General features: G+C 31.8%; 1 protein-coding gene across 1 annotated transcript; it reads right to left on the bottom strand.

Annotated features, from left to right (window-relative positions):
• Window positions 1–7,149: 7,149 nt before the first annotated feature.
• LOC113509901 (uncharacterized) lies at window positions 7,150–22,292 on the bottom strand. Its single transcript, XM_052899406.1, has 3 exons — window positions 18,618–22,292; window positions 12,004–12,146; window positions 7,150–11,889 (listed from the first exon to the last, which is right to left on the bottom strand). The coding sequence occupies exons 1-3, from the start codon at window positions 22,132–22,134 to the stop codon at window positions 7,840–7,842; spliced, it is 7,710 nt and encodes a 2,569-aa protein (XP_052755366.1). The 5' UTR covers window positions 22,135–22,292; the 3' UTR covers window positions 7,150–7,839.
• Between the last annotated feature and the right edge of the window lie 5,553 nt (window positions 22,293–27,845).

Below are 27,845 nucleotides of genomic sequence, written 5' to 3'. Positions count from 1 at the left end.
ACAACTTAGAATAAATAGCAAACAAGCTGACGGCCCATCTGATGGTAAGTGGTAACCGTCGCCTACAGACATGAGCAGTACCATGGATATAACAGAGTATACTGTTTCACCCATGATACCCTCCATGCGTTGCCATTCCTGAGGACACAGGTGTTATTCCTCTGTACCCTGTAAATTCACTGCCATATCCCACTCTTCAAACCGAAACACTGCCATGCAAACATATGCTTCATGATTGAAACGAATGAGACAGAGGTACCCATGCAAACGACTTTTATACAAAATCTCCCTCTGCAAAAATTCGAATAATAGCTAGAATATACTTTACGTATTTTGTAATATTATGAGCTTTCATATAAAACTGATTGTCACTTGCTTCTTGCTTCGGAGCATTCGTAAAACCGTCCTCCAATAAACCACTTTATAGGCCTTTATTTATAACGAAAGGAGCACGGCCTAGAAACTATTGTCACTAGAAGGCATTTCTCTTACACTTATATCTGCTTGCTACTATAAAATAACCGTTATTTGTAAAAAAAAAAAAACAATTTTACTAATATTTCAGAAGAATCATAATCAAGTAGAATAACATTTTTTTTAAATACAATCTCATTCCTACTCCGCCTTATAAGATTAAAGATATCGTGTCTTCAAATGTGACCATCATTGTAATATCGCTAAAAACTCTCTGTCTGTAATAAACTTGGTTTACACGCCCAATTCTTCTATGAGTTAACTTAAAAATACGATTGTGCATATATATTTATTATTTTATATTAAAGAAACAAACATTATACAACCTGAATACAATTTAACAAAAAGGAATAATGTAATAAATTTAAAATGACATCGTTAGGTGACATCAAAAAATCACGCGTGTGTGAATTCTCTCATAAGCTTCTAGCAGAGAACGTGTAGATTTTTTCAGCACAACAATTCTTCTAAATACTTTTGATGTGTAAACATAATATTGATTATGGAAATATTATGACCACACATTCTTCACGGTCCCCTCAGCAGTTATTCGAACAAAAAATGTAACGATCTCATTACTAGTAGGAACATATGCGAGACATTCCTTGTTTTCAACACGGCCGCGGACTATTTCCTTGGCGAATTTAAATTTGTAATTCCTTGCCGTGTCTTCCTTTCTACCGCCATCGCCCAATAACGGTGGAACATTTATTAAAAAAAAAAACTCGACTCCACCCACCAACGGAAGCAGCTGCAGTCCTAATAATTACAAACATGGGTTCTTGAGCATTGGACAAAGCTATAGATAATTGGTTGTTTTTGTTTCTAATATAATTTTATGTATTTCAAAAAACTAATAAAATAATATGAAATAAGTTTTTGAAATAAAAGTTAGATATGTTCCTCTTAAATTTTTAGATATCACTTTTATACAGCTGAATATATTTTTATTGTTTATTTAGAGTTTCAGTGACTCATTTTGTAAGTGGGACTTTATACAATTGGGCAAGTGCAGTTTAATTAAGCCACATAATTTAAGCGTGCAAAAATTATAGACACTTATTATGTACATAATTATATGTATATATAAAACTTATGTGTATGTAAATGTACACTTGCTCTGATCCTCACAACTTAATCACCAATATAAACCGATCTAGTTTTAAGCTCGATAAAGTTTTGAGTGTCATATCTGGATAGCCTATCCACTAAACATATGCTCAGTTTACCTTTAATTCGGCCCATCTCAGAAGGCCTACAATGAAATATTTTGAGAAATTTCGAGACCGAACGAAACACAAATCTAATGTTAAAATTACAAAAAAGCTACCGTTTAAAAATATTTAATATGTTAAAATTTCACACCTTTTGATCTTTATTGTAAAATTTATGATAAAAGAAAATGTAAATAGACATAGTCTACTACTATTTATTAATACTTTCAATTTTCATGTCCATTGTTAGGCGAAATAAATTCGTCATAACAAAATTGGAGTGTAACTAATAGCATTAAGTTATCTTAGAGAAATTGCAAGTGAAAGTGACGCATCTGCAGTACATGTGTGTAATCTGTGACAAATTAATAAAAGTGTACAACGCATGAACATATAGAATAGTTCAAATCAAACAAATGGAGCATAAGAAATGTAAAAAAATGTGCACAATCATTTCTATTCATCAGAATTCTTCTTCTATGTATTGTACTTGCATACAAGTACAAAAAAAATATAAGTACATGTACTGCAGTCTATTAAAATTAAAACTATTATTAACCCTATTTAATTTAAAAGGAGACAGCACTGTGTATATTGGCGCTAGAAACCGCACTGCTTAGTCTGGGACTTTTTTTTTTATTTTAAAGTTTGCACACAAAGACTGACTATAATGACGATCACTGTAATTTGCAAATTATGTAGCTGGTGTAAACAAAAGAAACTTCTTTTAAATTATGTACACGCCAGTTACAGATCATTGTCCAGTTTCTCCAAACTGCACTAAGATGTAGGTACTCGTACCTCAGACCGAACTTTTACTACTGGCCGAAACGAATAATATTATTATATTTAAAAAAAGAATGTTTATAAATGCCCGAGATATATATATATATATATATATATATATATATATATATATATATATATAGTATATATAGTCTGTAACAGTGTATAGAAATTATACTTTTATATGTTTCCACAATACAAAAGTAAACCATTTAAATATTTATATTTCAGACAATATATTTTACCTGATATCTACTACAGTTAAGACCTAAAGTCGAGTCAGAGAATACACTTATTAATTATAAATTACTACAAATACTATGTTGTTCACAACGCATTAATATACTCGCGGAGTAATCTATTATTGGCTTTGTAATCTATGTAAAATTTCAATAACCCATAATTATATTGTAATAAGCTTGATTACCTAAACAAATAAATAAAAAAATCATAAGAGTAAATATAATCTGTGATCCCTTGTGTAGTAGTTAAAGGCATTTGTCAGTTATTACTTTAACCTATAAACTTAGTATAATGTACTACGTCTTTAACCATTAGTTGTAATGATTTGTTTATACAACTAAATGTATTGTTGTGACAACTAAAACCTAATATTTATTTTTCCGTATCTAAAGAACAATTAATATTAATGTATTTACTGCTCATTCCAATCTTCTATGTAAATATATATTTATTAATACAAATAAAGCTATATATATACATTTTATTAGGACATCCCAAACGGCCGCGTCCTACGCAAAATTATCGATGATTATTTAAACATTTCATTAGGCTATATTTTGAACATTAACGATTATGTATAGCTAAGGGCAATCACGCTTATGACTCTACGATCATTATAACAGACCAATCACCCATTGTTTATTTAGAACGACCAGTCGAAACATATTCGTAAGCACGATCTATTCGCTGTAACTAAATACAAATACCAACACACTTTATTGCAAAGCTTTTTAAACATAATTTTTATTACAGCATTTTCATAAGCGCTGCCATCAACACTTCTATAATAAACCTGTCCTGGGACCGATAACATCACTATATCTACTCCACCAAAAGCTAAAAGGCCGTTTATTGGGACATAAACGTTTATAGAATCATAAACCAGAACCGATCTATTGTTTCCACTCTACCTACGCGCTTCAACGACATAACTAATCGAGCGATTCCGCTTTTTGTCTCAGCGAGGCACATAATCAATTGTCACCTCGACTTTGGTTATTTCCCATCTAAGTTCGAGATGTTTCAAATCCATTTAGAACGGGTTTCAAATAGCTTGACGACAATAAACGATCGGGTATCGTATTGCACGAGGAAAAAAGGTGATGAGTGTTCGGCTTTGGACTATGTTGGCGCAAATAGATGACCCCTGTACCAGAGACATGGGCCATCTGATAGCCACAATTTAGATCCTAGTAAAGAAATGTACTCAATAATCGACTTCAGCCAGATAGTATTTCTTGAAACATATTGATTGAGTTGTTTGCTGTCATCATCACATTCGATAACGATAACAAATCTATCGTATCTATGCGATAGATTCAGATCTGTATTCAGAATAAGAGTAATAGATGTAATATTAGATTCTGGTGTTGTTTTACATTAGATTATTATGTTAAGTGTTACATTATGATACAATTAAATTGTACATTATAGAACAAGTTCAAATAATTCAAAGACACTTATTAAATTGATAAGTAATTGAAGAAAAAGATGATAACTCTCTGTACGAGTATAGTATAGTTTATATTAATTTATGTAATTTGGGCGAAGCATTAATCAATATTTCTCTCTTTCTCTTTCTTAAAACATCAATGTGGCCAGCAGTGACTTTTGCGATTGACAGATGATAAATTTTTTGCAATTTTGAGTAAACTTTTTCCTTTTTGCAAAATTTTGAAGAAATAAATAAATCAAAATGTTTTATTCAACTAAAATTAATTATGAGCATTTTGAAATAGTAATTTTTTTTGTGGATTTACCTTCCAGTTCGGAATACAATTTCAGCTAGAAGAACGGGCAATAAACACAGCTCATACTTTTCTCAAATAAAAGTTAAATTTACAAAAAAAATGTGAATGAATTAAATGTCCATCACAAACTTAATATTGATAAAAAAAAAGAATATAAAACCTACCATCAATCACAGTATTCCTAAACAGACCAATGCCTAGCTATAACCTAGCACCCGTTCACGAATATGACGGATGAACCAGTCATCATTTGTTCAACCATATTATAGAAAGCCAGCAACGGCCTAGACCACCACACTACCAACCATCTGAACATTATAATGAACTTTATTATGAGATTCTTTGAGAAATATTTGAAAAAAAGTGAAACGTACTTCGAGTAATTTGCATTATTTTTTTAGACATTTGTAAAACGAGATCTGCAACCGTAGGGAACGACTTCTTTTTGTCATTTGCTTTGTGGTAAGTAGATACATGCCATAATGTAGTGAAAATTTATACAAGTTTTAGATTGGATAAAAGTGAAGGAAATTGCATCGATTTGGATAAAAAATATTTGACATTTTGGTAAAAGTAATAAACACCTGCCAATCTTACTCGTGATTGTCTATCCATTAATCTGTATCACAATATTTATTGTTATGGTATACAAGGGCATCTAAAAGTAGGTGTTGTTAAATATACAACATTATTTGAGCCGATTTCAACAAAAGAAATTCTCATCTTATCAAATGAATAAATTTGTATCATTATTTTTGTCTTTTACAAATTCTTAAGACCTTACCTGAAGGGATGCTCCCTTTATTTAAACATTTTAACTGTTCAAGGTATAATATTATGTTATCTGTAGTATAATTAACGAATATATATTAAATAAGTTTTTAAATAAATTTTAACAGAACAATGAATGTTAAAATGTATTATGTTCTGAATAATATGACGTGAGTTTTAGAGTTAATATTTGTACAACTATATTTGCAAGATATATTTGACTGGCAGATATCTTATCAAAGATACGTAAGACGTATGTACGTTATGTGTAAGTATTCTTAGTATGATACATATTATTTAAAAAAAAATCTGTTACTTACATTTTAATATATGTAATGTAACACAAACCCACTTTTGTACTTTATGATTTAATAATGATTAATCGAATGATTATTTAAAATTATAAAAAAAATAGTTATTGTTAGGTACTTTATTTCTGGAATATTATTTACTTGTATTGTTACAAATTGTCTGAGGGTGGTAGCCTGGTAGCTGTGGCCCACGTTTTCCTAATTCAGCCATTAGTCTCCACAATAAATACATTAAATATCCTTAAGTAAATAATTTGTAATACTGTATAAATTGAAAAAGAATAAATATTTGAATTTCAACGTTAACTAAAAACAAACAATATGACCGATGAAAGAATGACGAAACACATTAATTTCTTTTATATTTTGCATATTTAGTAAGCATGCCTTTTTGTATTTAAATATAAGAGCGTCTAAAATAAACAAATAGTTGGACTAAAAATGTTTATGTGTAAATTGATTAATGTAAATGTAATAAAAAAGCTAAATAGGTTTTTTAATACTAATAATATGAAGTATTTCCAGAAACAGATTATATGAATAAATAAAGAAATATTGGATGGATACAAAATTACAGATAACGGAAAACCTAGACTAACTTATCATAATCAGATAGAGAATAGACTATGATCTATCTAAGTCAGATACTCAGAACCGGCTTATATGCATGAAACTATAGTTATGAAAATGAACTAAATAAAAAGACGTATGTACTGATAAGCCCTTAGCACTCATTCCTTCTGCTTGTCAAATAAAAAATTAGGTATACCAATACAATAAAATTATATATCAGAATTGTTAAGCCCGTAAAAAACTTACAACTTTACAGAAAACCATTGCGTCTCTTACATGCAAGTCTACGAGTATTTAAAAAAAGAAGAGACATTAGGAGTGCAATCAGAAGTCAATTAAAATGCTGTTTATTCATTCCCGGTCCGGTCAGAAGATGATTTATAGTTTCGCAGCGGGCAATCGGCGCGCGCGCACTGTCGCGGACGCTTTTTAAATTAATATCGTATACACCGCGCTCCAGCGTGATCTTATCCAAGTCGATCAATTTAGATAAAATAAATATTTATACATTCGACGGGGGATGGGTGAACAATGCGATTCGGTAAATTGATTATGTCAATGAAAAACTTAACGCTTGCTCCTTTTCAATCACCTGCTCTGATCCTAGATATGATATTTTAATGAACAAACATTCTAACAAATACATGTTTATATTTTTAGCATTTGAAAAAAGATTTTTTTCGATGTTTCTGTATTTTTTATTATATGTCACGTTTTATCTTCACAGTTTGTGAACCCACTTCAATGGTTATTTGTTTAGCAGTTAGTTTACTTCTGTCAGTTTCGGTATGATCATATACTTATGAAAATATAAATCAGTATTTTTCTCGACAATAATAAATTATTAAAAAAAGTAATATATTAAATTATATAATATATTATATTATATTAAATTATGAATTCATTACATTAAATGCAAAACGACTTCTAACTTTGGATTCATTATATTTTTATAGACTTTACTTGCGTCTGTATAATTTTCAGCAATAGGATATCTTAATATCTCTCTGATAATAAAAAACGGTATAGTAGACAAAAATATTAATTTATTCATACTCTTGGAAGCGTAATAAATACGAATTTGTTCATGTTCTAGCTAAAAATTACATCACAAAATTATGTTTACTGCTATACTTAAATTTATGATATTTACAATTGACTAGGGTACATTTCAGTTCTTCAACAATATTTTACATTTTATACAAATATATACATCTAAAGTTTACTCTTTCTCTCACTTCAAAGCATAGTTTTTGACATAAGTACCTAAATTATCACAAATTAGTCATAATATACTCCATATTCAACTTCAATCAGGAACTTCAGTACATCGGTGAAATAAAAATGTATTTTCGACTTTTCAATCATACTCGTATGTAAAGGAAGGAATGTACACGAAATTATTTACAATTTATAAGCAGTTGTTGATAACAGAAGACAGGTACAATAAATGCCATAGACAAAAGTACTTAAATATAAATTCTTTACACTAATAGGTACTTATAGTACTGTTTCAAAAAACAATAATTGGGTACTTGTTATATTTATAATGTGAACGCTAATAATAATTTTTTTCATTTATATAATACAGCACCAACTAATAATAAAAGCGTTCGTTTGAAGTTCTATATTTTTTGTTATAATTTACCTTACATTCTATAATTACATTCCGATTTACAATAAAACATATAGATCACATATTTATTAGATTCTGTTTTATACAAAGTAAGTCTTTCTCATATTATTAGGTCTAGTATTAGACATGGGAATTTGTTGCGGCGGCCTTAGTGGACGCTCTTCACATTGATGATTGTCAATAGAAACATAGCTATGATGATGCGGAAGGCGATCATCAGGGCGACCCTCGCTACTCGCGACTGAACATGTCTCATCCTCAGTACTCCTAGCCGATACTTCTGCACTCGCACTGGTCGAATGCATGGGGCTTGACATCATCAAAATAGGTGGTGCCATCCCGTATTTATACCAAGGATCATGAGATGTCGGTGGTGCCGTATATCTCAAATTCCCGTGTCTACTGAAGCCCTCTCTATTACCCGTTTTCATATTATTCGCATTGTGAAGCGTCCGATTCGGTAATGTCACGTCCACATCCGGTAACCGAAAATTTAGCTTCTCCCAACAATTTCTCTCACCCCACACAATCACTGTACACGTTTTAAGTAACACTTTTAAGTCTGGATCTATATTTATGGCACTTAAGTCTGTAGTAACAAGGAATATAATTTTTTGTCGCCTATGTCTAACATTCACTGAGTTAATAGCACTTTGAACAGCCGCTTTAGATTCTGGCACATACCACTCATGTTGTAAGAAGTTTATTGATAACACTATCACTAGTCTTTTCGAACTTTCTGCGGCACTCACCAAACTATCACCAGAACGCCCTTCAATCAACTGCATATCTCTATGTTGTAAACATAATGAATGCCCCAAATTTTCTAACTCTGAACTGACGGCGCGAGTCACAAAATCTTCGTCCCGTGAGTTGTACACAAAAAATGCATCAAAACGTTTATTTTTATTATCGTTCATATCTTTTGAAGTGGAACTGAATACTCTAACACCATATTTTGAATGCATCCATAATTTAAAATCTTCTCTGAACATGAACAGCAAAGCACACATCAGAAGAAGTATAATTGCTATTATCAACACCGCCGCAATATATGGAATGTAATTTTCGACACCGTCATTCGATTCGATGAATAATCGTTTTAAAGTTTCGGTCCCTGTTTCTTCGGTAGTGGGCTCTGTTTTACATTCCTTCGCTACGGTCGTGATAGTTTTATTCATCGGCTGCCCGTGAGCAAAGTAGCACATCATGGTCTCGGTATCTTTTGATTTTTTTATTAGCCATTGATTCAACTGAGCAACGTCTTTACAATCGCATATCCAGTTGTTTCCGTCTACAGAGACACGAGTACGAGGATTGTTGTCTGTAATGACTCTCCACGGCATGTAATCAACATAACCATTGTTGTCAAGATCCAAGTATTCCAATGAGGGCAGATAATTAAAAGTATCATTTTCTATAACTTTTATTTTGTTTTCTCGTAAATATAGTTCGATCAAGTTTTGTAGTTTAGTAAATTGTGTATTCCTTAGTACTTCTAAGTTGTTGTTTTCTAAATGGAGAATTCTCAATGATTCAATCCCGTTAAATGTTCTATTTTGTATTGTATTGATATTGCTGTTATTGAGATACAAAACTTGTAACCGTTTTTTACCAATAAAAACGTGATTTCCTAATTCTTTCAGATCATTTCCGTCCAAGTATATTTCGGTCGCATCCATCGGTATTCGGTCCGGTACGTGATCGTAGCCGGCATTTGAACAATCAACTACGTTGGAGTTCCAGGTGAGATCATGATAACACGAGCAATTATCTGGACAAGTCATCTTACAATCACAGGCGTCAAAGTCACAACAATGGCAGAGGGTGAAACAATGCGAATCGTAGCGGCATAAAAATTCTGAAGATTTAACTTCAAGCAATAAAACATCTGATTTTGTTCTTGAATGGGTTAAAGAGCACCTTACGCTTTCTAAATCCATTACTCTCGGGCGCTGTCTGAGGTCACTTAATTGGTTAATTCTCTGCAGCCATTCCATTGTGCAGTCGCACACAAATGGATTTTCGCTGACATAGAACTCGGGTAAATCTTTCTCCTCCGGAACGGCTGATATCGCAAAAGTACCGGCCTCTAAAGTTTTAATCTTATTTGAATATAACATCACTTTGTTTAGATTATATTTTTGTAAAAATGTCCCAGGATTTATTTTTTCTACATAATTGTTATTCAATACTATTGTTTCAATACTGCTTGGAAATGAAAATTCGTCAATACTTTTAATTTTATTATAACTTACATCCAGCATTTTTAAATTACATGATTCTTTTAAGCCATAAGTATCTTCAAGCTTCTCTATTTTGTTTTCGTGCATATCCAGCCATTCTAAATTAACCGGTATATGACTATAATCAAACCACAGCAATTCATTATTTGACACATTTAACCAAACAAGTGGTTGCTGGTTTGTAAATATTCCTTTTAAATCAACAAGCTTATTTCCATCTAACCCAATAGCTTTTAATTGTTGATTTGAAGAAAAAGCACCATCATCTATCTGATCTATATTATTGGATGCTAAATTTAATATTTGAAGTGAAGGTAAAGCCGCAAATGTGTCTTTAGATATTTTTTCTATTTTATTTCCCACAAGTCGCAAGCCATATAAATCATCTAACCCTTCAAATTGAGAAGTTGTTACTTTTGTTATTCTGTTCATACCTAAGTCTAAGGATGTCAAAAATCTTAACGTCTTTATGGCTTCCGGTACCTCCGATAACTGGTTTCCACTAAGGCCCAAATCGTGAAGCTTTGTAATGTTCTCAAAAGAGCGTAAGTCTACTTTCGTTATTCTATTACCATCTAGGAATAACTGGTTTAATACATATAAATTTGAGAAATGACTGCTATCTACTTCAATAATATTGTTATGAGCCAATGAGAGTGAATGTAAATTTTTCAAATTAGAAAATGCTCCATCTGCTATGCGTGATACGTGGTTATATTCTAAACTCAAAAACTGTAGGTTATTCAAATCTTGAAATAATAATGCGTCTATTTTTGTTATCCTATTATGCGATAAATTTAGTACTATAAGTCGTACCAATCCTGAGAATGTGTCTCTATTAATCCATTCACTTGTTAATTCATTGACTGATAAATCCAATATTTGTAGTTGGTCCAATCCCTCCAAAAGCGTAGGTGCAAGAACACTTAACGAGTTATTATTCAAATATATTTGTTTTATATCTCTCGAAGATTGAAACATTTCAGGCGGAAGTGCAGTCAAAGCATTAGTAGACAAGTTGAGAATTTGTAAATCATTCAGTCCTACAAACGCTCTGTCTGCTACAGTTGATATTCTGTTATTTTGTAAAAATAATTTTTGTAATGCCCGTAAACTTGACAAACCGTTATCAGGTAGTGAACTAATTTCATTGTAAGACATATCCAACGTTTCCAAAACGGTATTGCAAGATTTTCCGGGTGCAGTTGGCCCATTACCCCAATCGGAAAATCCTAATGTAGAAATATCTTGTAATCTATTCTGAGTTACGTTTAGATCCTTTAAATTATATAAAGGACAAAATATTTCGGATGGCAAAATCCAAATGTTATTGTCGCCCAAATCCAAAGTTCTCAAATCGGTAAGTCCTCGGAATGTGTCTCTATGAAATTCCATAGACATTGCAGACCAATCAGTATTATGAGTCCGAATACTGAGACTTCTTAGACCACTTAGCGGCGATAGTACAGCTGAAGGGACGTATCGTATCTTACATGACTCTATCCTCAATTCCTTTAGATTATGAAAACGGGATAAGAGTTCAGTTCCTTCCTCTTTCCTTCTGCCGACATCTAAAGAACTTTCAAAGAAGAGAACATCTGTACAATGTAAGTCAAGTGAAGTGATTCGTTGTGCTTGGGACGTGCTAAGCCCAGCAAGCAAATCAGTAGCGCCGGCAGCTGTCCGTAGTGAGCAAGTCAGCTGTACGCGGGTGGGCTCGCCGGCGCTACCGGAGACACGCTGCCACTCGCACTCCTGCGGAGCCTCCGCCACCCGGCTCGTCAATGACGCTCCGCCGGCACCCGAGTATATCCAGCACCACACCGCGTACCACACAGCCAAAAATCCCATTGATAACATCTCGAATAATTCACTTTTGAACTGTCACTGTATTTAAATCGTCACTGTTTGATTCGCTTTTATCGCGTTCATCGCTACACCAATCCGGGCACGCTCGGAAAACTTCACGATTTTCCCGTCAAACTTGTTTCGATGTACGATACATAACGGCTCGAGCGCGAAAAGTTGGGGCGAAGCAAACACCGCTCCAAGGAGCGTCTGAGAAGCGACTGACTGAGAGACAACGAAGTAAGTTGAGCGACCGGCCGGCGGCATGCTCCCCGCGCACGGTTGCTCCTCCCCTGACAAAGAGATCCGATATAGACCTCACTTTCTTTACAAAAGTTCACAACGGCAACAAGTTGCTCGCCACAAGATTGGCATGAACAGGAGCGCGCTTTGCGAGCTTTTATAAACATGGCGGTGCTTACTTTGTTTGTTTTGCCATAATCATAAAATTTCAATGGCTTCTATAATGAAAAGCGTGTGAACAATACGTATCTACGTTTTATAATAAAACTTGAAGATCACCAACTTATAAAAGAATTTGATTTTATTAGAATTCATACTCGTACCTAAATAATAAGTATTTACTTGTAATTATTTAGTGACATGTATCTATTTAGAAGAAAAATCTTGTGGCATACAGAAAAATAATTGAAAAACGATAATCACAATGAATAAATATAGGCCAATATCTATAATTATTTTTAACTAACTTTTAATAAATCATATGGTAAGAAGAATGAAAAGATGTATTATAATATATATTTTATTCATAATAATACAAGTAAAGAAATAAACTTCACTTAAAAAATTACTAAGTTCAATGTAATGAAGATAACTTATCTCGATGATAAAAAAAATCCGGATGTGCATTCAAACTGATAAATTACAAATCTAATACTTTGTTAATCATGTGCAACACCAGTTCCTTTGCTTTTTCACAGGTATTTACCTGCGCCATTTGACGCACGTGAGATAACGTTATCATTTTTTTCTTGTTATATTACTCACTTATGACATCATGCCAAAAGAAGCCCTAATCTCACTAAAAATTTTAGTTTTAAAATGTTCATAGATTATTTTCCTTACTTTGTTTACGCAACTCAGAATGGTATACAATAAAACAATAATACAATAAATCCTAATAGGTATTCATATTTAGTCCGTAGCACATTGAATTCGAAATTAAAAATACTTTTATTGCACTTTTATTTACATATACTTTAAAAGGCATTCTAATAAGAAAAGATATTCAATTCGATCGCATTTTTGGGGATTCAATGTTATGAGATTGTCACAAATTCTGAACGGATTTCAATAAATCTTTTGCAATAAATAAAGTTTACCTCCGTATTAATCGCATATTAAATTTATACCAAATGAAGCCACTATTTTCAAGTAAAATTTACTTTGAGATACACGATTATTTTATATTAAAATACATATTTTCAATGTAGTGTCTTTATGAAACACCTCATGATTCAGCGCTGTGTTCATTGGAATCGCAATATTTTTTTAACAATTACAGTAAATAGCGTATTTATTCGTAGTAATGGCACATTACTCAAAAACCAGTTTTGTACGTTATTATCGTGTCATCAGTAATAAGGAGAGATGAAATAAATTTAAGTAGATATTGACAATAATAGGAAAGAAGATCAGTACTGAATAGTTATATACTAATTTTGTCACGATTTATTCTGATTTTTTAATTACAGTCGATTTTTATACCTACATCGATATGTAGTTTTTCATGTATTTTCGGTTTCAATAATTTGTTGATAAAGACAAAATAAATAATTCTATTATTCTCATTGGTGTATTTAATATTATTTACCAGCTCTGGCCACTTAAAAAACGCATCTCCGCATCTTATTATAGGGTGGGAACAACTTACCTGGCCCACCCTCCAGATTGATAAATAAATATATAAATATGCCTTTATAAATATTTACAAACTTCATAAAATTAGTTCAGTAATGACATAACATAGAGCAAGAAATTATACAGTCATAAGTAATTAAGATAACTGTTAACGCCATTTTACTTAGTAATCGTCAAGTAATTTCTATTAACAATCAGCTAGTCTAACTGTAAAATTAACACACAAAATGTTTTATTAATGATACCTAATGAATTGTGTATTGACTGAAGTTGATAGTCCTAATAATGCAATTACCTAAGTATATATAATAATAAGTATTCTATTGTTATATGCCGATACGTGTTAAAAATTATTATAAAAAAAAAATATATTTTTCAACCGACTTCACAAAGAAGGAGGTCCAGTTGTATTTTTTATGTTTGTTACCTCATAACTCTATTAATTCTAAACTGATTTAGAAAATTCTTTTTTATCTGAAAAAGATGTACTTACACATTGGTTCCATAAAAATTTTATCCAAATCGGTTCAGTAATTTAGTTTTCAAATGAAAATAATAGGTTTTATCATAATTGAAAACGATTTCTTTTTGTGCGACACAATCTTTAATTATATTTTATCATTTTCAAAAACTTAAGTACAGTATAGAATGTTCTCGCAAGACTAAAACGTATTAACGATTTTTGTATATAGTTCCATGTATGGAAATTTAATAGCATTTCCATACAATTGCATACATTCTATTCTCATTTCATATTTATGATAATAAAATCATACAATGTCATATCAAAATGACAGATGAATAAAAAAACAAAGTTACAATTTCAGTAAAAAAAATATTTAACATGATAAAAATTATCAGCTACTCACCATGCCCCACACAGCTCCCCATCCCTACTTGACCTTATTATTGTCACTAATCCCGATAATGTGGACACCTTTGGACAAACACCTTCCCCATTTTCCTACCATGATCTGATTTTCGTTTCCTATAAACTACGTATGCCCAAACGTCATTCTAAATTTCTCTTCCTGCGTAATTTCAAGGGTATTGATTTGAACCTACTTAGTTCCGATGCAAGGAAAATCGATTGGTCCCCTGTTTTAGACTGCCCTGATATTGATGGTAAAGTTGCAGCCTTAAATAGTATCCTAATTCACCTCTACGATGTTCATGCTCCTCTACGACGTATTAGGGTTAAACATCTTCCAGCTCCTTGGTTAGATGAAACAATAAAAACTTTTATGGCTAAACGTGATAGAGCCAAGAGGAAGTATAGGAGGTCTCCGACGGAATGTAATTTAATTACTTATAAAAATTTACGCAATCGCTGTAGTAGAATGTGTAGGGATGCTAAACGTCGCTACATATATAACTCCTTGAATGGTCGCAGTCTTGATCAAATGTGGAAATTCTTAAAGTCACTCGGGATTGGTAAGGCTAATGATGAATCCTCTATTTCGTTTAATCTTAATGATATTAATAACCATTTCTGTAAATTACCCACACATCTTGACGATAATGTCAAACTTACTACTTTAGATCAATTATCAAAAATGCCCAGGCCTGAGTGCGAATCCTTCTCTTTCAGCTTGATTACAGAGTGTGATGTTAAGAGGCACCTCCTTACCATTTCTTCCAAAGCGACGGGTGCTGACGGAGTAGGCACACAAATGTTGCACCCTATTATGGATGAACTTGTATCAATTATTACACATATAATAAATTTTTCTCTTGATACATGTTCTTTTCCAGAACTTTGGAAGAAAGCCTACATTATTCCTGTCCCTAAAACATCTAATCCATCTACTCTAACTGATTTTAGACCTATCTCGATTCTACCCGCTTTGTCAAAGTTATTAGAGCAAATAGTTCATAAACAATTGTCCGTTTATCTGTCTAGTAATAATCTGCTAAGTCCTTTGCAATCTGGTTTCCGCCCTGGTCACAGTACAGTCAGTGCTCTTGTCAAAGTCACTGACGACATACGCCGGGCTATGGACAACCACTCCCTCACACTCCTTGTTCTCCTAGACTTTAGCAGTGCCTTTAACTCTGTAGATTATGATATTCTTTTAAATATCTTTTCATCCCTTAACATATCTCCACCTGTAATCAATTGGTTTAACTCTTATCTTCGGGGTCGACTGCAGTGTGTTCGCCATGGTGAGGATACCTCAGATTGGTGTGCGGTTACTGCAGGAGTCCCTCAAGGCGGCGTATTATCTCCTCTTCTTTTCTCTGCATTTATCAATGCTATAACTCATGTAATTTTTTCTTCCTACCATCTCTACGCAGACGATTTGCAATTATATTTTCATTTTAATCCTTGCGACATATCTGAAGCAATTGATGATATGAATTTTCAGCTGCTTAAAATATCGGAATGGGCTAGATCCTTTGGGCTTCTAGTTAACCCGCGAAAATCCCAAGCTCTCATTATAGGTAGTCATCGTAATTATAAAATGCTTGATCATGATGCTTTGCCTCCTGTTTACTATGAAAATGAGTTAATTGCATATGCTAAGAAAGCAAAAAACCTAGGTGTTATAATTGATTGCAATTTATCCTGGAATGAACACATTAATGGGGTCAGCAAAAAGCTATGTTTTTCATTTCATTCTTTTAAACGATTGCAAAAATTCTTACCATTTAAGACAAGGCTTACTTTGGCACAAGCTCTACTGTTATCTCTTCTTGATTATGCCGACATATCCTACCTTGATGCAACTGAAGAGCTTTTAAACAAATTAGAGAGATTACAGAATTTGTGTATACGTTTCATATATGGTCTGCGTAAATATGATCATGTCTCCGCTTATAGAACAAAATTGAATTGGCTGCCAATTCGAAGGCGTCGAGACTTTCATATAATGTCGTTTTTATATTCCGTTCTATATAACCCTACTTTTCCCTCCTATCTTCGTGAACGTTTTGATTTTCTAGTTCCCCATGACGTGTCCTCCCGTTCGACGAAATCTCTTATCCTCAAACTCCCTTCACACTCATCTACGCGCTATAGTGGATCTTTTACCGTCCATGCTGCTAGATTGTGGAATTCTCTTCCCATATCTATCCGTGAGAGTCAATCCCTAAATATTTTTAAGAGTAGACTTAAAGAGCATCTTCTATCTCTATGAACATATATTTATTTATCTATATGTGTAGGTATATTGTATGTATATGTGTATGTATATGTAGGTTTATGCATAGATGTAGGTATATATTTATGTATATGTATGTGTGTATTTGTACTATATAATATAATCTAATTAATTTAATTTTGGCTATTTAAAAATTGTACACTGCTGTATCCGCTGACATTGATGCTCCTTTCCACTTTGGGTTTGCTGGAAGAAAACTCTATCAGAGTTAAGCTCGCCTTTGTACTTTTGTTTACCTCTGTCATATTTTTATAACTAATGTGTACAATAAAGTATTAAATATAAGTATTAAATATAAAAAGAATCAATTCTTTAGAAATTCATTTATATTTTAAGTGGGTTTTTTAACAAAAAACAATAATAATACATTTTTTTTATTTAGTTACACAACTTAAACCATTTCCTTATACGTAATTTAACAGCCCTTATATGAATTTTCTGCGAATGGAACCTGCTGCAGATAAATTAATTTATAATTACTATAAGATTTTTCTCATAATAAAAAGTTGTAGGATTTATTCATATTCCTATAGAACAAGAACTAAAAAATATATCACATAAATATGTTTACTATTATAATTACTTAAACTTATGATATTTCCAGTTGACTAGGGTACATTTCACTTTTCAGTCCTTCGACATATTGTCGAATACATTTTATACAAGTATATCTAAGTCTATACTTAAATTTTATTATAATAAAATATACAATATTTTTTTCATTTTAAAAGAAAGTATTCGATATAAATAAATATCATTATCACAAATTAGTCGTTTACATCCCTAATAAAAAAATACTCTTTTAAAGTATACAGACAGAGTATTATTTAATTTCCTTCAGACTAATCTAATATATAAAATTCTCGTGTCACGGTGTTTGTTACCAAACTCCTCTGAAACGGCTTTACCGATTTTCATGAAATTTGGTGTGCATATTGGGTAGGTCTGAGAATCGGCCAACATCTATTTTTTATACCCCACAATGATAAAGGTGACCCACCCCTAAAAATTATTTTAAAATTTTTTAACAATATTTTGTATTTTTAATATGATTTAGCATTGAAAAATACATACATACATACAATAGGGTTGCAAGATGGCAATTGAATATAATAATTGTAGTACGATGGATTTTCATATATAGTTCTAGAAATAATGTAAATGTTAAAACAACGTTTGCCGAGTCAGCTAGTAATTAATATAAATAACATATTATTACAGTTTTCCAAATGGATTTTTATATTCTTTGTCCAATTTTTTTTTATTAGAAAGAAATATTAATATGAAACTAGAATCCTCAAAAATATTGAAGAAACTGTTAAAGTTTACATCACCTACCAACAGTTAAAATTATTTTTGCAGATTTAACGGAACATAAGGCATGATTAAGTTTAGTGAGTCTGAGACTGACTAAAAACTGTCTATATTCAGTCAGTATTAGTACTTTAATGTCATAGATATACTTCATTATGTTAATTTTGATGTTAGGTACATATTGGTACAATATTGCATAATTTCAAAATAAGTGACATCACAATATTTTTTTTAATCAAAATCACGTTATTAATATAACTTTATATACAATATTCCTTATATATATTTCTTAAATAGAAATTATATTATATTATATAATTTTTTATATTTACAGTATATTGTTGTAGACAAAACTAGGTAATTACGAAGACATGTTTTTTTTAATTATTATTTATCTTAAATTTTATACATACATACATTTCGTAAAACTAGTCTTTCTCGTATTATTAGGCTTAATATTGAACATGGAAATTTGTTGAAATGTCTTTAATGGGTACTCTTCATTTTCAAGACTTACTATTGAATTATGTCTATGATTATACGGAATTGAATAGTCAAGATGATCTATGCAACTCGCATCAGTCTCATCCTCAGAATTACTAGCCAATACTTCTGCATACACGTTTTTTGAACCCATTAAGCTTGACGTCATCAAACTTCCGTGTCTAATCAAGCCATTACTACTTTTCATGCTATTTACATTATTGAGCGTTCGATTCGACAATGTCGCACCAACATGATCAGTCACAAAATGATCATCTTGCGAGTTGTATATAAAAGAATCATTATTAATGTCATTATTCGCACTTTTGGAATTGACACTACATACACAGCATATTGAATTCAACCAATATTTTAAACAATGTCTAAATATGCACAGCACAAAACACATCAGAAGTATAATCACTATTACCGAAACCGTTGTGATATATGGAATATAATATTTAACACCTTTTGAGATTTCGGTTTCTAGTTCTCTTTTACATTCCGTCGTAACGGTCGCGACAGTCTTATGCGTCTGCTGCCTATTAGCAAAATAGCACATTATAGTCTCGGTATCCTTTGACTTTTTTATTAACCATTGATTCAACTGAGCAACATCTTTACATTCGCATATCCAACTGTTCCCGTCTACAGAGATACGTGTGTGAGAATTGTTGTCGGTAATGACATTCCACGGCATGTAATCAACATAACCATTGTTATCTAAGTTCAAATTATCTAATGAGAGCAAGTCAAATGTGCCATTTTCTATTTTTTTTATTTTGTTTTCCTGTAAGTAAAGTTCGTTCAAGTTTTGTAGTTTAGTAAATAGTGAATTTTCTAGTATTTTTAAGTTATTGTTTTCTAAATGAAGTATTCTCAATGATTCTAACCCATTAAATGTTCTATTTTTTATTATATTAATGTTGCTATTATTGAGATACAAAACTTGTAACCGTTTCTTACCAATAAAAACGTGATTTCCTAATTCTTTCAGATCATTTCCGTCCAAGTATATTTCGGTCGCATCCATCGGTATTCGATCTGGTACGTGATCGTAGCCGACATTTGAACAATCAACTATGTTGGAGTTCCAGGTGAGATCATGATAACACGTGCAATTATCTGGACAAGTCATTTTACAATCACAGGCGTCAAAGTCACAACAATGGCAGAGGGTGAAACAATGCGAATCGTAGCGGCATAAAAATTCTGAAGATTTAACTTCGAGCAATAATACATCAGATTTTGTTCTTGAATGGGTTAAAGAGCACCTTATGCTTTCTAAATCCATAACTCTTGGGCGCTGTCTGAGATCACTTAATTGGTTAATTCTCTGCAGCCATTCCATTGTGCAGTCGCACACAAATGGATTTTCACTAACATAGAACTCGGGCAAATCTTTCTCTTTCGGAACATCTGATATTGCAAAAGTATAATCTTCTAAAGTTTTAATTTTATTTGAATATAGCATCACTTTGTTTAGATTATATTTCTGCAAAAATGTCCCAGGATTTATTTTTTCTATGTAGTTGTTATTCAATATCACTGTTTCTATACCGCTTGGAAATGAAAATTTATCAATACTCCTAATTTTATTATAACTTACATCAAGCATTTTTAAATTACATGATTCTTTTAAACCATAAATATCTTCAAGCTTCTCTATTTTATTTTCGTGCATGTCTAACCATTCTAAATTGAACGGTATATGACTGTAATCAAACCACAGCAACTCATTATTTGATACATTTAACCAAACAAGTAATTGCTGATTTGCAAATATTCCTTTCAAATCGATTAGATTATTATTATCTAATTCAATTGATTTTAGTTGTAAGTTCGATGAAAAAGCATCATCATCTATCTGGTATAAATTATTCGATCCTAAATTTAAAAATTGTAGTGAAGATAAGGCTCCAAATGTATCTTTCGATATTTTTTCTATATTATTTCCAGCTAGTCGTAAACTATATAAATTTTCTAATCCTTCGAATTGCGAAGTTGTTATTTTCGTTATTCTGTTCATGTCTAAATTTAAAGATTTCAAAAATCGTAATGATTTTATAGCTTCAGGTACTTCCGATAACTGATTTTCACTAAGGTCCAAATCGTGGAGGTCTGTAATATTTTCAAAAGCGAGTAAGTCTATTTTCTTTATTCTATTACCATCAAGAAATAATTGGTTTAGTACATATAAATTAGAGAAATAACTACTGTCTACTTCAATTATATTATTATGAGCCAATGAGAGAGAATGCAAATTTTTCAAATCGGTGAAAGCCCCTTCTGTAATGCGTGAAATGTGATTATATTCCAAGCTCAAAAATTGCAAGTTATTCAAGTCTTGGAATAATAATGCGTCTATTTTTGTTATTCTGTTATGAGATAAATTCAATACTATGAGTCGTATCAGTCCTGAGAAAGTATCTGTATTAATCCATTCACTTGTTAATTTATTATCAGATAAATCTAATACTTGAAGTTGATCTAATCCCTCTAAAAGCGTAGGTGCAAGAACACTTAACGAATTATTATTCAGGTATATTTGTTCAATATTCCTAGAAGACTGGAACATTTCAGATGTAAGCACAGTCAATACATTACTAGAGAGGTTGAGAATTTGCAAATTATTCAATCCAACAAATGCTCTCTCTGCAACAGCTGACAATTTATTATTTTGTAATAATAATTTTTGTAACGCACGTAAACTTGACAAGCCGTGATCAGGCAATGAACTAATTTCATTGTACGACAAATCCAATATTTCCAACAGAGCATTACAAGATTTACCAGGCGCAGTTGGTCCGTTTCCCCAGTCAGAAAATCCTAAAGTTGAAATACCTTGTAAATGGTTTTGCGTTATGTTGAGATCCATTAAGTTATACAAAGGACAAAATACTTCAGAAGGTAAATTCCAAATATTATTATCCCCCAAATCCAAAGTTCTCAAGTCGGTAAGTTCTCGAAATGTATCTGTATAGAATTCCAAAGATATTTCAGACCTGTTAGTATTATGAGTTCGAATACTGAGATTTCTTAGGCCGCTTAACGGAAGTAATGATGCTGGAAGGACGTGTCGTATCTTACATGACTCTATCCTCAATTCCTTTAAATTGTGAAAACGGGACGAAACTTCAGTTCCTTCCTCTTTCCCTTGGCCAACATCTGAAGATCTCTCAATAACGTCTGTACAATATAAATGAAGTGACGTGATTTGTTGCGCTTGAGGGATGCTAAGCCCATCAAGCAAATCCGTAGTGCCAGCAGCTATACGTAGCGAGCAAATCAACTGTACACGCGTGGACACATCGGCACCATCTAGAAAATTCTGCCACTCGCATTCCTGCGGAACCTCTTCCAACGAGTTTGTCAGTAACACTCCTCCAACATTCGAATATATCAAATACCACACAGCCAAAAATCCTATTAATATCATTTCAATTGACTTTTTAAACTGTCACTATATTTAAATAATCACTATTTGGTATTTTTTCGAAATAATGACACATAACGGCTTGAACTCGAAAGTTGCAACAAAAAATAACACTATCCCAAAGAGTGTCTAAAACACGACTAACTGATATCTATTAGAAGCAATCGCAACATCTTATCAGACGACGCTGCTCACTTTATTTGTTTTGCATTAATCATAAACTTTCATTTACGTCTACAATAAAGTATAAACAATAGATACCTATCATTACTTTTACATAACTTTAAAAAAGAAAACTTCTGAATTCGGAACTAATTTTTATATTTTTTTACATTCAGTGGGGTTTACTCCCGTATGATGAATACCTTATTATTTTTATCATAATTGAACATTCCCGTTTCATGGTGTTTTCCGTTTTGTGGTGTCTATATTTTGCGAATTAACAATGCATACAATACGCAAGACAAAAAAAAATATAAAATCTATATATATTGAATTATTTGAAACAAATTACTTATTTTATATGTAATATTACAATTTATTTAGACTAAGTTTTTGTTTATTTTAATCCAAATAGAGTCATAACAAAGCAAATAGGTAACGATTAAATTTCGTCTGAAAAAGATTACGTGCATGCAATAATGTAGATAACAGCTTATCTCTATTTATCTATATACGCAGTGCAACTCCATACTTTCTTTGTTTTTTCTTCACAGCCACTTGTATTACTTGACGCACATATTTGACTTGGCATATTGACGTCAAACTTTTATAAAAATAGGCTTTTATCAAGACCGCGGGTTCTATATAAATTGATAATCTAATCTTATTTAAATTGTCTTTTGCATTTGTCTCACTTGTTCGCTCGCTTTTTCAGCAGTATTTAGGTCTGAAGACATGGCATGGCAATGATATTATTGGGTATTCTAAGATATTACCATATAGTACTTTAATCTTAAGGAATGACAACTCATTCATAATTACTACAGTAATTACTTACAGCCTTATTCTTATTAAGTTTATATGAAATAATGAACTGCACTAGATAATTAGTGATCTTAAGCTCTACGCTTCTATTTATTTCCAATCTCCTTGTAAACGTCGCCGTTTAACCAGCCGCAGATTGTTGCACTATGTTTGCTAATTAGTGACGAATTCTTGATGGATTAACCACGATGGTTTTCAAAAGAATCTGCGTTGAAGTAGGATGTCGCCAGTATTGGGGCCCCTAATCTCGTAATCAATCCATTCTCCCCAGAACGCAGGCGTTGTCTCCATACCCTATAGTTTAACTCCCTTACTTCACCCTTCAAAATGTGTACAATTATGTGTTAAGCGCACCTAGTTCAAGATAGAAACTGAGTATGATAGAAGTACACAAAAGACGTGCTTATATAAAAATTAACATACAAGATTTATAGAAATACATATAAATACCTATTTATTTGTTTAATTCTTTATTTCACAACGTAGAAAAAAGGAGAAGATAAAAATACATTAGGTAGGTGCAAAAGACAGTCTTATCGCTGGGAAAAATTTACCTATTACTTTTTACCTATCTTCATATATAAAGGAACATAAGTTTACAAGACATTTTATATTATGACGCAATAATTTACTCGTACGACAATAGTTCTTTAGTTCCTAAACTGCCTTTGTTTTACGCATAATTTAAGACTGTGTTCCACAAAAAAGCACCAACTTCAATAAGTGCTAAATCTGTTAATTTTAATTCAAAACTAAACTACTGAATTGATTTTAATAAACTTTTCTGTAGTACTGATCTGTATATCCTTTATACAATATAAAAAATAATTTTCCAACTCGGTTTATAGCTGTCGAAATTATGAGGTAACAAACTTAAAAAAAATACAACCAAATTGAGAATCCTCTTATTTTTACAGTTGTAGTTATATCACTATGAAGATACTATTGGCCCGCTTTGTAATGACTATCTAGATTTTTCTTTTTAATTTTCATATCTACTCGTATATAGTAATGTTATAAAGAGGAAAATTTTATTTTTTTATGTTTATTCTTAATACTCAAAAACTACTCAAAGGATTTTAAAAAAACTATCACTTATAGAAAGCTATTATTAGTAAGTAACATAGGTTATACATTATTTAAAAAAAAATAGATATATCTACGAAAATTACAAAAATTACGGTAACCTCTTACTATGAGGTAGGCTGTATGCTTGTTTAGCTCAGTGCTATAAAAATATATTTTCAAATTAAACAAGTATTTATAACTTTATTGACCTCTCAAAGTAGGTATGTGGTTGAAAAGGCGTAGGTATGTATATATGGTATGTTATTATAATAATTAATAGAAATTTTAAAATACTAAAAACATGATCTTTACATTCTTTCGTTTTTGAGGTAGTTGTTTAGTATAGTTTTCGCTTTTAGGCTAAACTAATAGAAAAACTAAATTCCATCAAACACTACCAACTAGTTTTCATTCTCATTTTCACCATGTGATGAACATCTGGTATCAATGGTAGATTTACTGCTGAATTTGAATTTTGTAATCTGTCTGTAAATCTTGAGTTATCGGTATAAATGATAAGATAGCCATTGCAATCTCTGACACAGGCTTTACACCTTAGTTCTTAAGAGAGGTAAAGTACTGAGAAGTACCGTAGTTGTCTATATATATATATATATATATATATATATATATATATATATATATATATATATATATATATATATATATATATATATAATGTCGTAGGTGAGTAAGTATTCTATGACATACAGTATCTATAGTTCATAACTATAAGCAGCAGTTATGTAATATTAATATAGTATATTGTATTGTAAAATTTTTATTGTACATAATTTAGATTACATACATTAAAAGATTTAATATACAAGAGGTAAAACTAGACTAGGAGGTGAATACTGGTGAGGTACGTACGTAGAGGTGAGTACTGTGGGAATCCCCCCGTTAAGCGGGGGTGTGCCCACCAAAAACCAGACGATATACCCTCGAGGTGCCATATGTCGGAGATATGGGTTCGATTTCGCACTCACCACATCTCCGATGGCAGCGACCCGCCCTCTGATGGTAAGGGCAGGTCTCCTCTCTATATGGGGAAGACCTATTCAGCAGTGAACAGTTAACGGCTGATATAATAATAATAAGTCTAAATCTAAGTCTTAATAAAAATAAGTCTAAATTTACTTAACTTTAATAATTACTGAAGGAAATTAAAATAAGTAAAAACTAACAAAGTTAAGGTCCTGCTACTAACTTCTGCAGATAAGATGCTTTTTTTAATGAAACTTGGTTTAAATATAAGGTGAGCGAAAATATTATTATCGATATTAAGGTTGGTAGGGAGTGAAATTACAGGGTATGAAACATAACACTGTCGTTCCTAAGAAAATTCATAAAGATTATAATGAAAATCAATATATTTTGTGGCGTCTATGTCTATAGTTACTAATTTTTATAGGGTAGGCCATCAGCTTGTTTGTTATTCTAAGTATCATAATAAATAACAACGCATCCGGGTTGTTTGCTTTTAGTTAACTGCAACCCAAGGTTTTTATGGAACCAAATCTTGAATTTATCATCATAATCTCGAAAAATGTGTTTCAGATCCAAAGCGACAAACAGTAAGCGCTCTGTTTTATTCACCGCAATAAATGGTAGTTGCGAATGTACAAATGCGCATTCCACTGGAGGCAAGCGGGCAACATGAAAAGGGCTTTATTGGCGGGCTCGTCGACAAAACAAAAATTGTCGTGAGTGCCGCACACTAACTGATCTAAACGAGAACACTACGGTGCGATGAGTGCTCGCTTCCGCCGGTGCCACTGACTGTTTCGATCATAATTTCTCTTTAACACTTTATCAAAGGAATTCACCTTTTTGATAAACGACAATCTGTTCTTTTAATCGGTGACGCACCATAATGTAAGTATGATGCATAGAAATAGGTAGATCCCGGACACTTCTAGCTTCTACTAAATCGGTAAGTATTTTTATAATCCTAATATTGCTAGTATATTATAAATAATATATTTAAGAAAAGAATCTCCGAAACCAGCGCGTACGCATGAATCATGTAATAGAGGAGCTCGACACCTGATTCCTTAACTGTACTCGTACTAGTAATGAGACCTGACGAAAATAGATTGGTAAAATACATAAGAGAAATAGATGAAATTACAAAATATATAAATTCCATTTAATTGATACTAAAGGAATACAATTATAACAACCGAAGTAATTGCAACTGAAGAAATATTCTCAAGGAACATGTTTTGAAATAAAAAAATAAAAGTTAGTTAGATACTCTTTATTGTTTCCTCCAAAAAATTACAATAGTAAACTTATTATAAATAATTACAAGAAATAATCACAATGAGAAAACAATGGGCGACCTTATCGCTAAGAGCGATCTCTTCCAGGCAACCTTTGGATGGAGAGGAGTAATTATAAACAATTTGGTGGGAGGCACGATGAAAAATTTTGTTAGTTCTAAATATGGGAGATGTGATACATATAATCCCTATAATATCCCCTAATTATTATATATATATATATATATATATATATATATATATATATATATATATATATATATATATATATATATATATATATACAACATATCGTCTTAACATAACATATATATATATATATATATATATATATACAACATCTGACCGTACCGTTTGTATGAGAAGTTTTATTAATGGATAGTTACTACTCGGTTAGAATTGGTTTATATCCCGTCTTTTACGTCTTGTGTTTAAAGTTCTCCGCTATAGATTACACAGAAAACATACTATAAACCCAAATACACATATCATCACGTATTCAGTACTCTGGTCCCATCAACTGCGGTGCTAACGTGCTACCAGTTCGCTGAGGAAGTTGTAAATCACAATAGCTCTACCGAGCCGTCACTCGATTCTTACAAAACCAACCACTGTATCATGATCTATTGCGCTGAACGATCTACATAACATGAAGTAAAAAGAACTTGACGTCTCATAGATCAAGACAATTTGGTCACTATTTAGACGAACCGCTGAAAATGTTAAATTGACTTTTTATTACACACGCATCCTCTCACTTCAGCGCGGTGATGAGTGAAGTGAATATGATTCCTTCCAGCTAAAGTTCTCAAACTTTTTAGTGGTGATATCGTTAATGAAAAATACAATGTGTATAAAACAGAAATATTAAAATATGAAATTGATATATACTAATAATTATTATATTTTTTAACACTTTTGAAATGTCACGTGCTTCCTACGTACCTACTGCGACTTTATAATTGACTATATAACGACTGCAATGTTCCTTCCGTTAAAGCTCCTTTACTTTGCTTGGCGCAGATATATATATATATATATATATATATATATATATATATATATATATATATATATATATATATATATATATATATATCTTCATTAACAATACCTTTCATGTATTTACATAATATTCCATTATTTAATCACGTTATAGAAATACATGAAAACTATTACCGATAATTTTTATCACGTACATTCAATGTTCTCTATCATGCGAACGAAGTCGTAGGTACTAATTAGTTTATTATTACGTAGGTACGATTAGAGGACATCCTACGCACGAAATAAATCGCGTGAGGCTGATAAAGAGAAATTGAATTCAGCAACTTATATTCAATGCTTCTTAAATACGCAGTACGTTAGCAG

Source organism: Galleria mellonella, unplaced genomic scaffold (assembly GCF_026898425.1).
Source record: "Galleria mellonella isolate WM207_F2 unplaced genomic scaffold, CSIRO_AGI_GalMel_v1 utg57, whole genome shotgun sequence".
In the NCBI taxonomy this organism is placed as follows: domain Eukaryota; kingdom Metazoa; phylum Arthropoda; class Insecta; order Lepidoptera; family Pyralidae; genus Galleria; species Galleria mellonella.
Note: the sequence above shows the minus strand (reverse complement) of the source record. Positions and strands in the feature narration are given on the sequence as shown.